This window comes from Colletotrichum higginsianum, chromosome 8, assembly GCF_001672515.1.
Source record: "Colletotrichum higginsianum IMI 349063 chromosome 8, whole genome shotgun sequence".
Taxonomy (NCBI): domain Eukaryota; kingdom Fungi; phylum Ascomycota; class Sordariomycetes; order Glomerellales; family Glomerellaceae; genus Colletotrichum; species Colletotrichum higginsianum.
The window spans coordinates 75,881-92,638 of NC_030960.1; the positions used below are offsets into that span (position 1 = coordinate 75,881).

Consider the following 16,758-nt stretch of genomic DNA (forward strand, 5'->3'; position numbering starts at 1 on the left):
ACCACACAAATCTGGAACCGGACGAATGAGAAGCTCAGCTTCGATAAGCCTTGCAGCCACAGGCTAAGCTCACGCGACCGACCCCATCCTCCGATAACCGATAAGACATGTGCTGGTCGTCAATGCGCAATCCATTCTTTTCTGCGTAGGACGCAAGCAACGCGACACTACCACATTTCCCCCCTGAGAACTTGTCACTGCTGTCTTGTCACAACCTCGCCTACCAATTCCTGGATAGGTTTACGAAACCGCAATCATGGCGCTCATCTCTGCAAAAACGATCATCACCTCCCTCTCCCTCTTCCACATCACCCTCGCCTACTTCTTCCTTACGAGCCCGGTCACCATCGCCGATCAAGCCCTGGTGTACGTGCTGGGCGAGTCTATGGGCATGGTCAGTCTTTCTGCTCTCTCCTCCCGCCGTCAATGACTTTGTATATTCGGGGTCTGACATGTCGTCTCCAATTTCAGCCGTATGCGCGAAGTTTCGAAAACAAGTCACCCGCCCTCGCCTTCCTCGCCGCCGTTCTCGCCATGCTGGGCTTCAGCGACCTCGTCACACTCAGCATGCCCGAGGAGGTCTGGCTCATTTACTATTGGGGAACCCAGGGTAAACTAGCTGTTCTTTCTCATTCTATTCTTGTCTCGTCCGAGGCTTCCGCTGACGCACCTGAACTTCAGCTCCCGTCCGCCTCTTCCTGTCCATGACGTTTGTCATATACACGTTTCTCTTCGGCCCCTCGTCGCCCCTCTACGGCAGCCCGACCCGCGGCGGCAACCGCTTCGCCCACCCCTCAGCACATGTGACCAACCCGCGCTATACGCCCTCAACATGGGGCGGCGACGGCCTCAAGAACCGCGTTTTCCTGACCTTTGCCTTCCTCGAGATGATGTGCTGGTTTTGGGCGTGGATGACGCTGCGCGAGGAGCAGGAGCAGTTTCAGAGAAAGCAGAGAAAGAGGAGGGACAGCGAGTAAAGGAGGGCCAGCGTTAGCATGAAGACATTCTGATGTTTTGTGAGGGCGATCTGACGTTGCGGGCGCGTCCTGCACTGTGATGGGATGAAGGCCTTGCTGGGGAGATAGAAGGCTCGGGCCGCCAGCGTGGACTCGTCTTGCATCATGCGGAGTTGTCGGACGAATGATATCATGGGAAGGATATACCCGGCGTCACTGTGCTTTGATTAAAAGTTGTATGAGTTGATCCGATGGTTCTCTATTTGGGGCTCCCTGCCGTGGATGATAGACCTCATCGCGCTGGAATTGCAATCGGGGGGGTTGTGACTGACTGCCTCCATTTACGAAGAGAAAGAGACATCTACTCCCATCGCACCAGCTCCCAGCCCTTGATATTCGTCCGCCAGCTGTCGGCCACTCTCTGTGACCAAACGCTAACATGCGGCCTGGCAACATCGTGGATCTGTTTCGCCAACTTGTCTTCCGGATCCGCCTCAAAAGTCCAGGAGCTCACCTTGGCGCTCAAGCCGTCGCCTTCCTTCTTCAGAAGAGCAACCCGTGCCTTGCCTTCCGCCATGGCGGCGCCCGCCGCGGCCTCCAAAGCTCTGACCTGAGTTAAGACTTCTTTGGGCACGTTACTCTGTCCAGAACGGTCTCTCTCCTTCTCCCGCTCGTTGAACGCCACAATGTGGGATGTAGCCAGCTTCACGGCCGCGGCCGCATCGCGTAGAGTGAAAAGACCGTGCAGCGAGCTTAGCATAAGCAGTTCCCTGGATCTTTCCGCATCGGCTGGCGTCGACAGAGAGTGTGCGCGAAGAACTTCGAGGCCGCAATTGATGCCTGAGGCGATGCTTGACAGAAGCTGAGGGGGTGACGGGCTTCTGCTGGCGGTGACAGCGAGAGGAATCAAAGTGGTAAGTAGGGAGATGATGCCGTAATACGTCTCTTCGTGCTGGGTGAGAGTTTTTCCTCGAGCGTGCAGGAATCTGTTGAGGGAGTTGCCGAGCCTCTGGAGTGAATCGAGGACAAAGGCTTGCTCCGCCGCCGCCGTCTGAGCAACGTTGACTACTTTGTACGACGATGCGGGCTTAAAAGACAGTATCTCGAAATATCTCTCTGCTGCAAGAGCCAAGTGTGAACGGACGTTCTGGTTCCTTCAATTAGTACGCGTCGTGCTTTGGATAAATGGACTACATACCGACGGGTCAGGACCAAGCCGCAGGACATCATAGATGGGCCGGGACGTCGACGCTTCCAGATTAGGAACGGATCCGTAGTCAATGACTTCGCTCAACACAGAGTCGTCAGTGATTTCCTCTGTGTACCGTTGTTAGTGTCTCGACAGTATCAAAGGCGTCCATACAACTCACCAATCGCTGGCTCGTCGAAGATCGAGTCGTTACGAATGCCAAGCGCTCGAGCAGATCGAGATTCCTCGACGTAGCCCATGACTAGTGTGCAGCTCGATCTCAGACGCTCGATGTAACTGGGAATGTCGAGAATTGCAGTGTAGCTCTCGGCCTCAAAGGCATCGGCTAGCCTTCTGGGCATTCTCAGCTTGAGCGACGTGCTGTAGTGTGCCTTGAGGCCCTGCATTAGGCCTCTCTCGGGTCTGTTCGGCGGAAGAACCAGGGTAGGAGCAATACTGGACAATCGATCGAAGAAATAGGGGCCAAGCGAATCTATAATGGTGCGCTTTACGTCTGCCGTGTCCCACACCTCACGAGCCCGGGATGCACAACCCAGCACGAGATAGATGCGCGCCAAAACTAATGTCAGTCTGGTATGCTTCGGAGTTCTGGTGAGTTGATCCTCGATAAGAAGTGCAGCCTGGAGAAGGCGATCGGTCTGGCCGCTCGATGTCGGCGTGGTTGGGTTATCGGCGCCGCGTTGGTGTGCACCGCTCAGTCTAATGCAGCATGTTGCTGCAAGAATAGCAAGCTCCGGTATACAATCGAGGGATGGGCTGATTTCGGAAGAGTTGACGAGGGTGGAGTAAAGAGTCAATATAGACTCCAGCAAGTTCTGCAAGCAGGTCGTGCAGATGGGTGACTTGTTGACACTTGCGCATACAACACATTTCCAGTCATTTGGCTTCTTCGGGTCCTCGTTGGAGACACGGATGACGGTTTTGGACGAGGACAGACCAAGGTACTGCAGCTTGAAAGCTAACGCCTTGACAGATGCTGACTTGGCAGTATCATTGATCTCTTCTGCCAGCCGGACGACGTAGTGGTAAGCAAGATCCTTGATCTCGTGGGGTGAGAGGCGCTCAACAAAACCCCTGACGTCGTCGAAACAAGCAGGTGACTCGCACTCAATGTCGATGTACCGACACAGCTCATCAAACTTGTCAGACTTGGCCTCCGATTTTGACTGCGTGGGTCGCGAGAATTGGAAGGTCATCTCGACCTTGGCCAGTCGGATGTTGCGCTTGTAAATCGAGCGGACGTTCTCTTGTGCCAAGAACCGATTGATCAACCCCGAAAGCTCGGTCGATGCCCTACTACAGGTCAGACACAATCTACTCAATCAGGTACGTCTCCACCTACTCTTGAGCCTCTCCTGTGCGGCCAGCGGCATTAAGAAACTTCTTCCAAACAGCCCAGTCGCATGCGAGGAGGCTCATCTGGCCCTTTTCATCCGTGGCCGAAAGGCATTCTTTGCAAAGGTCGTATACCGTGTTCCATTTCCCCTTTCGCTCAAGTACCTCAATGGTCTGCAGAAAGAGATCCTTACGGCCGGCCTTGAACTGGTAGACGGGGTTGAGCGATGGACCCTTGAGGGCCGCATCCCACTCTGCATCGGAGCCGTGAGCCTCGAGAATGCGATAAAAGAGAAGAATTTCTTCTTCCGTCTTGATCGCTCGATCGGAGACTTCGCCGTTCTTCTCTGTGCCGCGCTAAGCCAAGTCAGTCCTCAAGTCGCATTCCTTCTCCGACGGCGACGGGCGTCTTACTTGTTCCGCAAACTGGGCAGCGCGCTGCATCTGCTTCAAGGCTAGCATGCCGTAAAGCTGCTTCTTGCCGGCGGGGCACTGGTCGCTGGTCTGCAGCCTATCAGCCACATCCCTTGCTCAGTTGGGAGCTGAAGCAACTCACCGCGAGAAGATGTGTGATGGCAATGTTCCAAAACATGAAGCTTCTTTCTTGAGGGAACGACCTGTCGAGAACTGCGGCAATCTGCAGGTGCGTAAGTACTAGAACGGTGTGTCCATCTTCAACGAGAGGTAGACTGACTTGTTGTGCGCTAACCAAGTCCCAGTGCAACAGGCAGGACTCAAGGCATCTTGTCCCACCATTCTTATCCTTAGGGTTCGCCTTGACATAGCGCAGCTTCAGGGGTCCAAAGGTCGCGGCAAAATCTTGGCCCTCCATGAAACCCTCAGACGCCCACTCAAGCAACTCGAGCGAGTCGGCATCTCTCACGGCAGACGGGTCCTCGGCGAGCTTCTGAACCGCAATGAGAGGTGATGCCTTGTCCAAAGGCGACTCCAGATGACTCTCGGCACATATTTTCACAGCCTGATAAATGCGGTCAGGTTTGTTTGGTTTGGGCGAGGTTGAGCGGTGAGGTGAATTAACAAACCTCAAAGTAGTGGTCGTTGAAGGTCCGAAAACGCTTTTCGGCAAGACGGATGACGTTGGCCCATTGTCCGTCGTTGAAGGCCGACTGCAGCTGCAGATCGGTGCCGCTCCTCAGCTGAGGCCGGTTCCAGGACATGGTGATGCTTCTGATCGGATGGCGGGGCAGAAATAGCTTTGGAGGGGCACCGCGCGCTCAAAGGTGCAGCAGCACGCATTGAGAGCTCGGTTTCGTGAGGCGTCAAAGGGGTGGAGACCATAATAGCTGATTGGTTGGTCGGGTCATTTCTCCTCCGATATCCGCCGTCCCGTTTTCCGGTCGAGACGGGAGTCTTTCCGGCGCCACTCCAGAACCACAGGGAGGGTGTCTTCATGGACGCCCGAGATGATGAGGATGTAGCCGGAAAACACCGGGATGCAAGAGCATGTCATTCTAGAATAGGTCCGGTCCTAGGATGGGATTATTCCAGTAAGCGCAGGCGCACACGTGGCCCAGCGGTCGCTTCACAGCATCCCATCCCTATCCGATTCTTTAGATCCAACAGACGGGGCGTGCCATCTTATGCTATCATAACCAGGTTTACTCATACAACATTATAACTCCTGGCCGGGTATGCAACAAAATACATAGTGTACACTGTCCCTCCTTCACGCTCGGCGTTCCTTTCCGCTGGCTTCGAAAGGGTTCGGTCCGTCTCGGGGTCGTCACGTTCGTCGCACGAGCGAGCGTAGAGCTCGATCGATTACCACCAGGCGCCGTTCTTCTTCCTCTCTTCTTTTCGCCTGTCGAGCTTTGGCAATGTCAGTACCTCAAGGTCGGTTATATGGAAGGGCGTGTGAATACGAACCCAGGCCTTTTTGCAATCTCTGTAGGCCCTGAAAGAACGTTAGTATCAAGGGACCGGCAACATCCCCGGGCTTGGGGATTTCAATGCATCAAAATAACACCATGGAGCCTTCTTACTGGAAATAGTCGCCACACATAGTTTTATCGCCACCGTTTCTGTGCAGGCACTTGATGCTCTTCTGGGCAAGTTCCTGGCAAGGATCAAAGTACTCGCTCTTCGCTTTGCTGTTTTCCAGGTGTCAACCGGTATGATCCCCTGCATGCGCTGTGTATGTGATCCGGCCTACTTTTCGAACTTGGCCTTACTCTCGGCGTAGGATTCGTCAACCTTTTCCGACACGCCCGTGGTAGGCTGTTGCGGGTTGCCGGTAGACATTATGGGGACTGAAAAAGGGACGAGGTAGTAAGTATTTCGGGTCGAATTGGTCGAGTCAGTGGCGGCTTTGGTTACGCTGGATGCGGCTGCGCGGCTGATTGTTCAAAATGCGACAAACATTTGATTCGGTGACGTGACGACGCGACAATGGCTGTCCAGTGCCAGGAGATAGTGCGATAAGATAAGAGCTTGTATTGCTGCCTTGGCACTTAGGTTTGGGGTTTCCAGGCGTCTGCCCTCTGTACTGACCCTCTGAACAGTTTTCCCCCGCACCCGCCAAGATAGAAACACAGATGCTCTGCAGCTGCCAGCGAGCAAGCACGGGGCCATGGGCAATGCGCTGTGGGCACAGCCAACTTAAGATCCACTGCTATGATTGGCGTTCTTTGTCATCTGGGCCTCCTACGCGGCGTAAAGTTGCCGTGCAAACCCTCCCCTTCCCCCATCCCCCCCTCAAAAAAGGGGAGATGCGGTAAGACGTGCCGTCTACGGCCGATTGTGCCGAACAACCTCGAGTTTGTCCTCAATAAAGTTCATGGTCTTTAAAAACTCTATCGTTGAGATAAATGTGGCGATGGAGAATGTCTGTTAACATGCATTGTCTCTATTTCAACCTCATCTGTCCTCCACCTTTACCATCTTAGCTATCACTCTCACCTAGAGCTCCCCGTATGTCAGCCTTTTAGTGCCTCCAGAACCATTTTGTTCGCAGGGTTTTCTCACTGGGAGGTCCGGGAGGGGGGTTTTTCCATCATCTTTTTTTAGGTTGGATGCCCCTGGCCAAGCCCTGCCCCCCCTGGGAAACTTCAGGTGAGTTGCGTGGCGATCTACGTCTTGTTTATCTGGCACGACAAGCCGGTGCCAAGATCAGACATGTGGAGGGCATGTTAGAGAGAAAGACGTTTGCTTCTGAGGACCCTCAACGGCAGCCGATCTTGGGCAGATGCCACTCGTTCGAACTTCGAACCGACCCAGCTCTGAAGCGACGCTGTCAGCTCCGTGTCTTAGTCTCTCACACTGTCACACATCAAACCTCGGCCGCGGGATCCTTCGACATGTTCTCGGCCGTGGCGTTGCAACGACCTGCCATCTTCCAATCTGGCTGTCGTACCCACCCCTCACTCCACGTGCGAGCGACCATACACGGAATATCATAGCGTCTTGCCGATTAGCCACATTGGCCAGCGGCTCGTCTCGCCTTTCGGAACCCGCGGGTGAGACTCAATGTCGGCCTGCACTCATGCAACCGCAGTCACAGTCAGTCCAACCCGTCTCCAACTCCCCACCGCAAAGATCGAGCGGTGGGAGAGAAGAAAATTACCGACGACAATGCGCCGACTTATGCCGCAGGCATAATCACTCAACGCCTCTGCAGACTTACCAGGTTCATGCGAAATGAATTTGCCATGCCCGTCACCCGAAGCCAAGAGGGAGGGAACGGGATGGATGCTGATGGGTTATGGTCTTGCTCCGCCGCTTTAGCGAGGGGTCCATTGCACGAGCCTGGAAGCTGGCCCCTTTTTTTTGTTCTTGTTTTTGTCTTGCTGAGTTTGCTCGTCGGTCCAAATTCATCCCGATGCCCCCACAGGTTCACTCGCCCGAGGTTTCGCTTCGTCCAAGTTTGCTCACCTTGCCTGGAATACAAACGAGCAGCCCCGGGATCGAGGGAACAGAGTGGTCCTTGGGTCTCTGGGGCGGTCAGACCTTACCAAAAACCCGCCAGCCTACGTCGCAGAAAGACAATGTCGCAATGATGGACAGGAGAGAGAGACCAGGCGGCACTGGTGATCTTGGTCGGGTTTTACGGTCAGGACCATATTGATACTTTGGCTGTAACATCATGCGACCCATGATCGTTGGCCGACACCATTGCCATCGTCATCTTTCGGTTCCGCCCCAACCATAGACTCACGCATATAGTTCTGTACGACCCTCTCGGACTCTAGGCCTGGCTCTCGGTATCTGTGAGGGTCTGTCTTAGGGACGAGCACACGGGAAGCCTGGAGGACCAGGAGGGTCAAAGGGGCTGGGTTTTTTCTCTCGGGTCAGTGCAAGCAGCCGCCCAACTTCCCAGCATCGATCTCTGAGGATGAATGTCTATGCCTGGGTACGGCCCCGACAGCTTTAACTCGCATTCATTTCGGTTCGCTCTTCTTACCGTCTCTCCTTTTTTTTTTTTTCCTACTCTCGTCAGGCCTTGCTCACAAAAGGTCCATGCCCCTTGCGTTTGCAAGGCTTCTGTCTCTTGTTACCGCCACTTCGCAGGCCAGGCTGCACGTCCCAAAACGCATGAGTTGGGGGGCACTGTTGCAATCGATGAACAATACTCGAAGCATCCGTCCACGGTTCGTTCATTCGGTCCAGTGACAAAGATAGCCATACTCAGGCTTGCTATTTCAGCTGTGTCAGTCATTGCCAAATTGGTTCATGATCTGGCCTGAGCCTGGGTTGGTTGACTTGTGATAGCCGATGCTAGCGTTGCGTCGTGCATCAAGAACCTGAAACTGGGCGATTATTTCCTTTCTTCTTCGTTCTCCCCAGTAGTCCCGAATGACGCTTTCTTGATGACAAAGTTGACAGGACAAACCCACCAGTAGACAGCGGGCCACCAACAAGAATGTCTCTATTTCTTCCACCGTGTTTCTCGAGCAAGTGCCTAGGAACGGCCCCTTGAAGGGGATGGGTACCCTGTCAGACCAGGAGGGGGCGTGGCTACCAGACAGGGGCTGTTAACTCATCCCAACCCCGGGAACCAAGGTTCAAGAAGGTTGTTTGGGTTAGCCGCGCCGCTGCAGGGGGGGGTCTCGATACGATCCACTGTCACCCTGTCTGCATGTTTCATATCCCCATCCTCACTTTAACCGCAACGGCTTCATAAATTACACCTATCCTCGGTTGCCGCCGAACGACCGGGCTTGTCAAGTTGACAGGGTTTGATGTGGGCTGACCCGTTCCCACGGCCAGGCCACCTCATAGACCCATCACTATTCCGGTAGCTTCATCTCTTCTTGCAGCGTTCCTGCAGCTCTTGGCAGGAGGAGTCGATGAGACGAAAGTCTCTATCACGGACAACGTCCTCCCAGGGCATTCCCCTGTCCTCCATTAGTTTGCACTGGTGTACGGCGTACGAGTCTATGCAGAACATGGCTGCGCAAGTCCAGGGGCCCAGATGGGTTCATAGTGATTTCGTGGAGTTGCCTGGATGAGATGTTGTTCAAGGCCGGGGGGGCCCGGCAGACAGGCTTGCTGGACAACTGACGGAATCGCCAGCTCTAGCCGCGCGATGAGGAGACCGGTTTGCAGTCCCAGATTGGCTCCCTGCCTCCGGTGAGAATGGGCCTGTCCCGGAGATGGGCATAGATGATTCGAGATTGAGGCGAGTGAAGAGACGGCTCTCGATTGGGTATGGCCTAGGGGGGCCTGCTGTGGATGAGGAGAGGGGTTAACACCACAAACATACGCACACATGTTATAAAGTCTCTTCATCCCACTGGGTGATGTCTCCTGTTCCCTTCCCTTTTTGCTTCATCATCACATCGGTGTCATTCTTTCCCTGTACTCAAAGTCTCTCTCTTGTTGGCTGTGCCATACACTCATTTTACGAACTAGACGTTCGCCCACGCTCACTTAAGCAAACCCTCAAAATCACTTTTCACTTCTAAACCCAGACAACTTTTCACCCCGAAACCTCATCACAACAGTCAAGATGCGTTTCTCTTTCACCGCTGCCGCTCTCTCCGCCCTCGTCGGCTACTCTGCCGCCCACACCCTTACTCTCGACCTCTACGTCAACGGCAAGCCCACCGGCGATGGTGACGGTCGTGCCATCGGCGGCAACGGCGCCAAGAAGTACATCCGCAGCCCTCCCAACAACAACCCCGTGAAGGACATCACCAGCCCCGACATCGTCTGCAACGTCAACGGTGCCAAGGCCCTCACGGACTTCGTCCCCGTCGCTGCTGGTGACGACGTCAGCGTCGAGTGGTACCACAACACCCCCGGCGACGACATCATCGACCTCTCCCACAAGGGACCCGTCAGCACCTGGATCGCCCCTTACACCGAGGGCGCCGGCACTGGCCCCATCTGGACCAAGATTGGCGAGCATGCCTACGAGAACGGCAAGTGGGCTGTTGAGACTCTCGTTGCCAACAAGGGTGTCTCCGATCCCGTCACTATCCCCAAGTCTCTGAAGGCCGGCAAGTACCTCATCCGCCAGGAGATCATTGCCCACCACGAGTCCGACACCACCTACGATGTCAACCCCGCCCGCGGCGCTCAGTTCTACCCCGCCTGCATCCAGGTCGAGGTCACCGGTACCGGCTCTGAGGTTCCTCCCCAGAACTTCGACTTCCAGACCGGCTACACCTACGCCGACCCCGGCATCCACTACAACCTGTACAGTGCTGATGCCACCACCTACAAGGCCCCCGGCCCTGAGGTCTGGACCGGTGGTGCCGGCTCCGGCTTCGGCTCCGCCCCTGCCCCTGCCCCGTCTTCTGCTGCCCCCGTTCCTACCACCACCGCTGCCCCCATCGCCTCCAGCGCCGCTGCCCAGCCTACCACTCTGGCTACCTCTGTCGCCTCGGCTGCCCCCGTTGCCAGCTCCAGCTCCGCTGCTGCCCCCGTCGCCACTCCCACCAAGGCCCCCAGCGCCGGCTGCAAGCGCCGCCGCTCCCGCAAGGCCCGCCGCTCTGCTCACTAAGCGGTTGAAGAGTGTGTTTTGAGGAGGAAGCGAGAGTTGTTAGATTATGCGGTCATTGACACGATGGTCTCACGAATCGAGGATGAAGTTGTTTTTTACACCCCAAGACACCAGATGTGCAATCCAGGCTTACTGCGTCCTGCCTGGTGCACGGTTCTAGAAACTCGAGGCCCAACCCTTTTTCTGGACTCGATTTCAAATTCTGCATTCCTGTACATAGTACCTTGAATAGCATTAAGCCTGCATATACCATGTTTTTAGTCTTCTACGGCAGTGTGATATGTGACCGTGATGACTTGTGCCAATAGAATGAGACAGGGGTGCGAGGACTTCATTGCTGCGCTCATTCTCAACTATACTAACGCATGTGTGCAGTAATGAACTTTCAGTGACACTATGTACACACAGACCAAACGCATAGGACCCTTTCTGGGTAAACTTCGGAGTGGGCAGGATGAACCGCTGGGCATGCGAAGTCAACAATCAATTAACGTCGCAGGTTGATGCTAGTCTTGTCGTGCGTCAGATCGGGCGACTGGACGATGTCGCAATAAGATCCACCGGGTATGATCTGGAAGGATATTGAGTCAAGATGAACGATGGGACAGTGGATCGGCCAGATGTTGCGCCAAAACCAAGCCAACCACACACTGCTGATCACTTTGTCTGGTCCGCGACTGCGCTGATCCCTGCATCGTCTTATTCTTTGTGTTTATCTGTAACACTCAGCCCACGAGCCGTCGAATCTACCATTTTGTGTGGCAACTGAAAGTAAGCGGCTCGCTTTCATCTAACCCAAGCAGATGTTCACACTGTCCATCCGGGGGCTGTCCACGATTGACGGCATCCCGGCCACATGAGACATTAAATCCCAAACATCGTGTTGTTGGCGGATGGCGCATAGTAAAGAGTCTACTTTAAGTTAATCAAGGAAGGCTATTGATAGAATTCATCAATCAATCATTTCACGTTCATAGAATCAACACGTTAAGTATTGCAAATGGATCCTCGATTTTTCTCGTGAAGCCAAGTCCCGGACGCGCTGAGAGGTCGAACATCCGCCCCCGGACTTAAAGGCAAGCAAGCCCAAGCGAATATACGCAAATGGAATCAATATATGGGCTATCGCCGAGACCGTGCCAGAGCCTTGTCGGCTCTTCGTCTACTGCATGCATACATTCACCCAGCAAGTTTCATGCTGTCTAGCGGGCTTTACAGTGGCGTATTCCCGTCTTTCTTTTTCCTTCGCCACAGACGTTGACATTCTCCGGCAAGGCTGGACGAGATGATCAAGAGAGCGCCGCCTGCCTCATGGTCGCTGGCTCCCCCACCGTAGTACACGTGTCGCCGCCATTTTGGAGTCCAAGCAACACGGAGCCCAGAAGTAAACACTCGTTGGAGGCTTCGTTAAATGACCACAACATGCGGCCTCACAAAGGAAGTTTCATGTCCGTCAACCGTTGTACACATAACGGCCAGTCGACGGCAAGCCTCATCCACGTGTAGTCCGTGCTAGTCACCCGTGTGCTACCTACGTGAGCGCCTCGCGTTTGATTTCGGCGGTGGCCACGAGATCCAGAAGAAGGTCAAGCCGGCCCTCAAGTTCTAGAAAAGCCTCAATCCGGAGTCGTCTGAATCCTCCAGCAAGAGCCGTCGCCTAGCGGCCTTATGGGCCTGTTGAGGAATGCGTTGCATTTCCCCGATATTGCTGCGTTTACCTCCGTTGTCGAGGACTCGAGACCATCCATCCCCGAAGCTGGCCTGGCATTCCTAACCCGCAGATACCTGACGGACAAAAAGGCCCAAGATCTTCCTTCAATTCATTTCAGCTCAATCAGTCGAGGGGTCAATTCTCAATTGACTTTTTTCTAGTGTGTCAGAGATCCCCCATCCTCCCGCATATTGCTATTGTTGAACGCGGGATTGAAACTCGACTGCAGTCCGACGCTTGAACCACGGCCTTCCCAGACATGGAAGAGCATCCCGACAAAGAAACGTGCTTAGTAGGGCGCACAAGAACGGACGAGTCTACGTCAAAGCTTCACATGCAAAGGGGGACTAGGGGGCCAAAGTTGGGACGAAAATATCGTCTTGCGGTCTAGCGTCTTCTTGCTCTCTAGTCCCCCTCCCAAGGCTCACCAGAACAAACCCTTGAATCCAAGCGGAAGAAGAACGAGGTGAAGAAAGGCCCGTCAGTGCGCCACTCTCGCTGGGCTGCATGCAAGGCCAAAGTCTGTTGCTCGGTGCACCTTTCGTCCCAAGATTCCAACAAAAAAGTCCCATTTAGCCGCAGCGGGATCGATCCGGCTCTGGAACCGGGCTGCCGGGGTGATCAATGCCCTCTGAGATCTGCCCAAAGCCCGGGAAGAGAATCGACGGTCCTGCTGCAAGGCATACTAGGACCAGCTCGATGGTCTTCTGACATGCCATTCGTGCATTCGGGTCCCGTTTGAGACAATGCCAAATCAGCTTCCTAGGAAACAACTGCCGGCGAAGCGAATCCCCAGCTCGCTGTTCTCGTTGCCTCCTGAACGAGGGGCGGGGGCGAGGGGCGGGGGGGGGGGGGGTGATTTCGAAAGTAAACAAGGCAAAGTAAAGGAACCCAAACAAACTTCCCAAAGAGATTCCCTAAGCCAGGTTTACCGCACTGGACTCGGATAGAGCACAGTCTAGATGGTCAAGGCACGGGGCGAATTTGGCTGAGGAATGCGCCACCAGACAAGCGCTCTGCGCCGGTGTCTGCAACAAGATTGCCCGAGCGGCGGGAGGAATGATAAGGGAGCGTAAGAACCGACGTAAACGACGAGACATCAATAACAACAAGGCAAAGAAGATTAAAAGATCTCCAATTGCATGTGAATAGCCACAGATTCAACCCCTCGTATCTGGTGTTGAAACCCCGGTTGTTCTTCGTTCCAAGCTCAAGGATCCATATTTTTCACAGCACCTCTTTCCATCTCTCATATACTCTCTCGTGTTCTATATCCTCTCCTCGTCCACCTCCGTTTCGATTCCCTCTCGAAGCTTTCTTTCCCGATGCCGTTCATAGCAGCGAGAAGATCTCCAACCTCCTCGCCCGTCATGCCTTGGCTCTCGAGGTCACCGTCTTACCAGTCGCCCATCAACTCTCCGCGTACATCACCAAGATCGAGCACATGCGGACCGATCAAGACATGTGGACCCTCGGTGACTTACGTCCCGCCACTCATCGATGGCGCCTGCGGAACCGTCCCCCTCGCACAGAAGTCGACGCTGCCGATGCTTCATGAAGATCTTCGGGAAATGTGGCAGATGATGCCGGGTCTGATGGCGTCGCTGCGGACTCACGTCGCCAACCACCGCCAGCACCTCTCAAAGAGCCACCTGAAGGACATCATTGTCCAGCTGAGCCTCGCCATTGTGGAAGTTGGGATGATCACGCTTGCCATCCCGCTCTTCGCCGTGCTGCCTGGGATCCTGTTCTCCGCCTGGTTAGCAATCTCGATGAGCTTGGTCTTTGGTCTGAGCTGGTTGATGAACGGGAACGAAATCATGGTCAGCTGTGACGAGTTCGGCAACAGCACAAACGACATCGACGACGACGACGAGAGGTGGATATTCATCGGCGGCATGGGCACAAGGTCAGTTTTCTCTCCTCTAGGCCTGGCCTGGCCGTCAGCCTAGAACCACCCAACTTACATCCATCTAGCTCCCTCCATCTCACACAATGCACTGTTCCTCGGCTCGCCCGCCTCTTCGGACGCTCGTTCAGCGGCATCCAGATGGCGACCTACGGTCTCCCCTTCGACATGCTCCTCCTCGCCATCCAGCGCTGCTTCCCGTTCCAGACGCAGGCCTCACGCGCCCTCTATACCGAGCTTCGCTCAGCCCTCCTCGATGCCGCCGTGCATCGGGTTGCCGTCCTTGCCCACAACAACGGCTCCCTCCCCGTCGCCCACGTCCTCGCCCGTCTCTGTGCCGATATCCAGCCGGAAAAGCTGACCAAGCTGGAGATCTACACCTTCGGAGCGGCCGCGTCCGAGTTCGTCGTCCCTGTTGGCGAGAACAACCGCAGGCCAACCCGCTTTGACGACGGTTCTGCTGCTGCTGTTGAAGAGCGTGGCCCTCACATCGAGCACTTCGCCTACGCCAACGACCCCTTCGCTCAGATGGGCGTTCTCCGTTCCGTCCACAAGAAGCTGGATGGCCGCTTCTGCGGCGGCGTCTTTGTTATCCACAACCAGGTCCCCCAGCCTTCGGGTCACTGGGTCGCCGACCAGCGCCCGGTAATGCTCCTGACTGACTACCTTTCGGCGCTCTTCCCGGATCCTTCTTCGCCGCACGCACCCAGCAGCATCCTCGACCACGTCATGATGATTGACCGAGACATCGCCGAGAAGCGCGAGCTGGCCGCCATGGCGAACTACGCGCAGACCAGGCGTTCCCGTAAGGACAGTCGCCGGCTCAGCTGGACCGGCCTGGGAGCAACGGTCGGCGGCAAAAGCGGCGTCATGGACGGCGTCATGGGGCTGGAGATGGCGAGACGCGGATGCCGGGACTGCGACGGCCATCGGGGTCGTGAGGTTAGCTGGCTCGCCAACTACGTGCAAACCGGCTGGGTCGTCGAGAAGGAGTCTCACATCGTCGATGCCATGGGAATCGGTGGCAGGTTCTAATGCGTTTTCACACTCGTTTCCTTTACTAACAAACCCCCTCCCCATATTCGCAAAGTAATGTATTGGTGCCACTTCTGTATTTTGGCTTTGCTTTTTTATGTTACAAAAGAGGTTCGGATGAGATCAAATCGGAGGACGACAGCAGCGTAAGGGACTTTGAGAGAGGACTGTGGGTTTTCCCCCTTCCATCAGCATTCGGCGCCGGGGATCTTGGCTAGGGCACTGAAAGAATTACGATGTAACGAATTGATGTATTATGGGATAGACGGGCAGAGGATGAGTCGCCATCTCCCTCCACCCCCCGTCATAATCTGCTTGGATCAATGCGAAAAATTGGTTGGCGCTTAGGAATGGATATATAGATGAACGCGTTACTAGTTTAGATTTAATTAAACACGTACATCCCCCCAGTAATATGTCTTGATATCCATGCCGTGGAACTCGTCCTGGTACACGTTGGCAACCTCGTCTTCGGCCGCACCGGCGCATACCAACAGGGGCATAAAGTGCTCGCCGCCGTGGGGAGGGTGCATATCGTAGCTGTGGGAGAACTTCCGCCAGCCGGAGAGTGCCTTCTCACGGTCATTGCGCTTCTCCTTCGCCACGGCATCCGTCAGTTCAGAATTCCACTCTTTGACCTGCTTGGCGAGCTTCTTGGCCGCCACGGGGTCTCCCATGAATAAGGACCGCATCTTGCCCAGGTTGTGGAGCGAGGCGAAACCGGAACCGAGAATGGCGACGTTGGAGTCCCGCAGCGCCGAAAGGGCGCGGCCCATGCGGAAATGCTCGTCGGGGTCCTCCGAGGCGAGTACGGAAAGCTGAATGACAGGAATGTTGGCGGCGGGGTTGATGAGGAGAAGTGGAATGAAGACGCCGTGGTCCCAGCCTATGTTGCCGTGTTAGTCGTCAAACAACAGGCTCTGCCACACGTACACTCCCATCCCACTCATTGCGGCTGAACGCTTCAGCGGCTGTGACTGCCAGACAGACATACCTCGCCGTGAGTCCAGTGCTGGTGAGAGACCCTCCTTTTCGAGAGCCTGCTTCAGCTCCTGTGCGATGCTGGGTGATCCGGGCGCAGGGTATTTGAGCGAATACGCCTCCCGCGGGAAACCGCCGTAGTCGTAGTAGAGGTCATGGCGCTCTCCGGATGAAATGGTGGGTCTGCCTTCGGACCAGTGTGCTGTCACGACCACAATCGCTCGCGGGGCCTCTGGTGTGCCAAGCTTGAGGATCTTGGGCACACGGGTCTTTAGTGAAGCCGTGATGGAAGCGTGGCCAGGGTCTCCGAGTACAGGCATTGGGCCTAGATGTTGTTGTAAGTCAACGCTGCCGTGGAGGGTGGGGGGGTCTGTGTACCTCCGCCGTGAGCAACACACACAACTACACCCCGAGTCATTGTGGTGGCTGGTATTCTAAACGTTCGAGTATGTGCCAAGATAGACCTGGGGAAATGCAATTTTCGGCACAGTGTAGATAAGCTCGACGACGAGTTTATCTTTGGTGTCATTCGGTGTTGTTCAATTACGACTACGGGTGGTAGTGGTGGTGGTGGGAGCAAGGAAGCTCTCTCATATATCAGCCAACTGCATCTGTGCGGTTGGTTTCCTACTGATTCAAGCTCATTGGCTAACG

General features: G+C 55.1%; 6 protein-coding genes across 6 annotated transcripts; 3 read left to right on the forward strand and 3 right to left on the reverse strand.

Moving 5' to 3' along the window:
- Positions 1-256: 256 nt before the first annotated feature.
- Positions 257-977, forward strand: CH63R_11037 (uncharacterized protein; the record flags this gene model as incomplete). Its single annotated transcript, XM_018306011.1, has 3 exons — positions 257-394; positions 472-610; positions 682-977. 3 exons carry the CDS (start codon positions 257-259, stop codon positions 975-977), a joined length of 573 nt encoding a protein of 190 aa, XP_018152852.1.
- Positions 978-1,317: 340 nt separating this feature from the next.
- Positions 1,318-4,679, reverse strand: CH63R_11038 (N-acetyltransferase B complex non catalytic subunit; the record flags this gene model as incomplete). Its single annotated transcript, XM_018306012.1, has 7 exons — positions 1,318-2,103; positions 2,155-2,273; positions 2,327-3,459; positions 3,509-3,858; positions 3,916-4,005; positions 4,058-4,480; positions 4,545-4,679. The coding sequence occupies 7 exons, from the start codon at positions 4,677-4,679 to the stop codon at positions 1,318-1,320; spliced, it is 3,036 nt and encodes a 1,011-aa protein (XP_018152853.1).
- A 604-nt stretch (positions 4,680-5,283) lies between these two features.
- On the reverse strand, positions 5,284-5,763 carry CH63R_11039 (Cytochrome c oxidase-assembly factor cox-23; the record flags this gene model as incomplete). The annotated part of the gene is made up of 3 exons (XM_018306013.1): positions 5,284-5,416; positions 5,505-5,612; positions 5,675-5,763. The coding sequence occupies 3 exons, from the start codon at positions 5,761-5,763 to the stop codon at positions 5,284-5,286; spliced, it is 330 nt and encodes a 109-aa protein (XP_018152854.1).
- Positions 5,764-9,469: 3,706 nt separating this feature from the next.
- Positions 9,470-10,468, forward strand: CH63R_11040 (Glycosyl hydrolase family 61; the record flags this gene model as incomplete). Its single annotated transcript, XM_018306014.1, has 1 exon — positions 9,470-10,468. One exon carries the CDS (start codon positions 9,470-9,472, stop codon positions 10,466-10,468), a length of 999 nt encoding a protein of 332 aa, XP_018152855.1.
- A 3,081-nt stretch (positions 10,469-13,549) lies between these two features.
- On the forward strand, positions 13,550-15,123 carry CH63R_11041 (uncharacterized protein; the record flags this gene model as incomplete). Its single annotated transcript, XM_018306015.1, has 2 exons — positions 13,550-14,088; positions 14,157-15,123. The coding sequence occupies 2 exons, from the start codon at positions 13,550-13,552 to the stop codon at positions 15,121-15,123; spliced, it is 1,506 nt and encodes a 501-aa protein (XP_018152856.1).
- A 389-nt stretch (positions 15,124-15,512) lies between these two features.
- Positions 15,513-16,633, reverse strand: CH63R_11042 (Amidohydrolase; the record flags this gene model as incomplete). The annotated part of the gene is made up of 3 exons (XM_018306016.1): positions 15,513-16,009; positions 16,118-16,429; positions 16,483-16,633. 3 exons carry the CDS (start codon positions 16,631-16,633, stop codon positions 15,513-15,515), a joined length of 960 nt encoding a protein of 319 aa, XP_018152857.1.
- Positions 16,634-16,758: the final 125 nt, after the last annotated feature.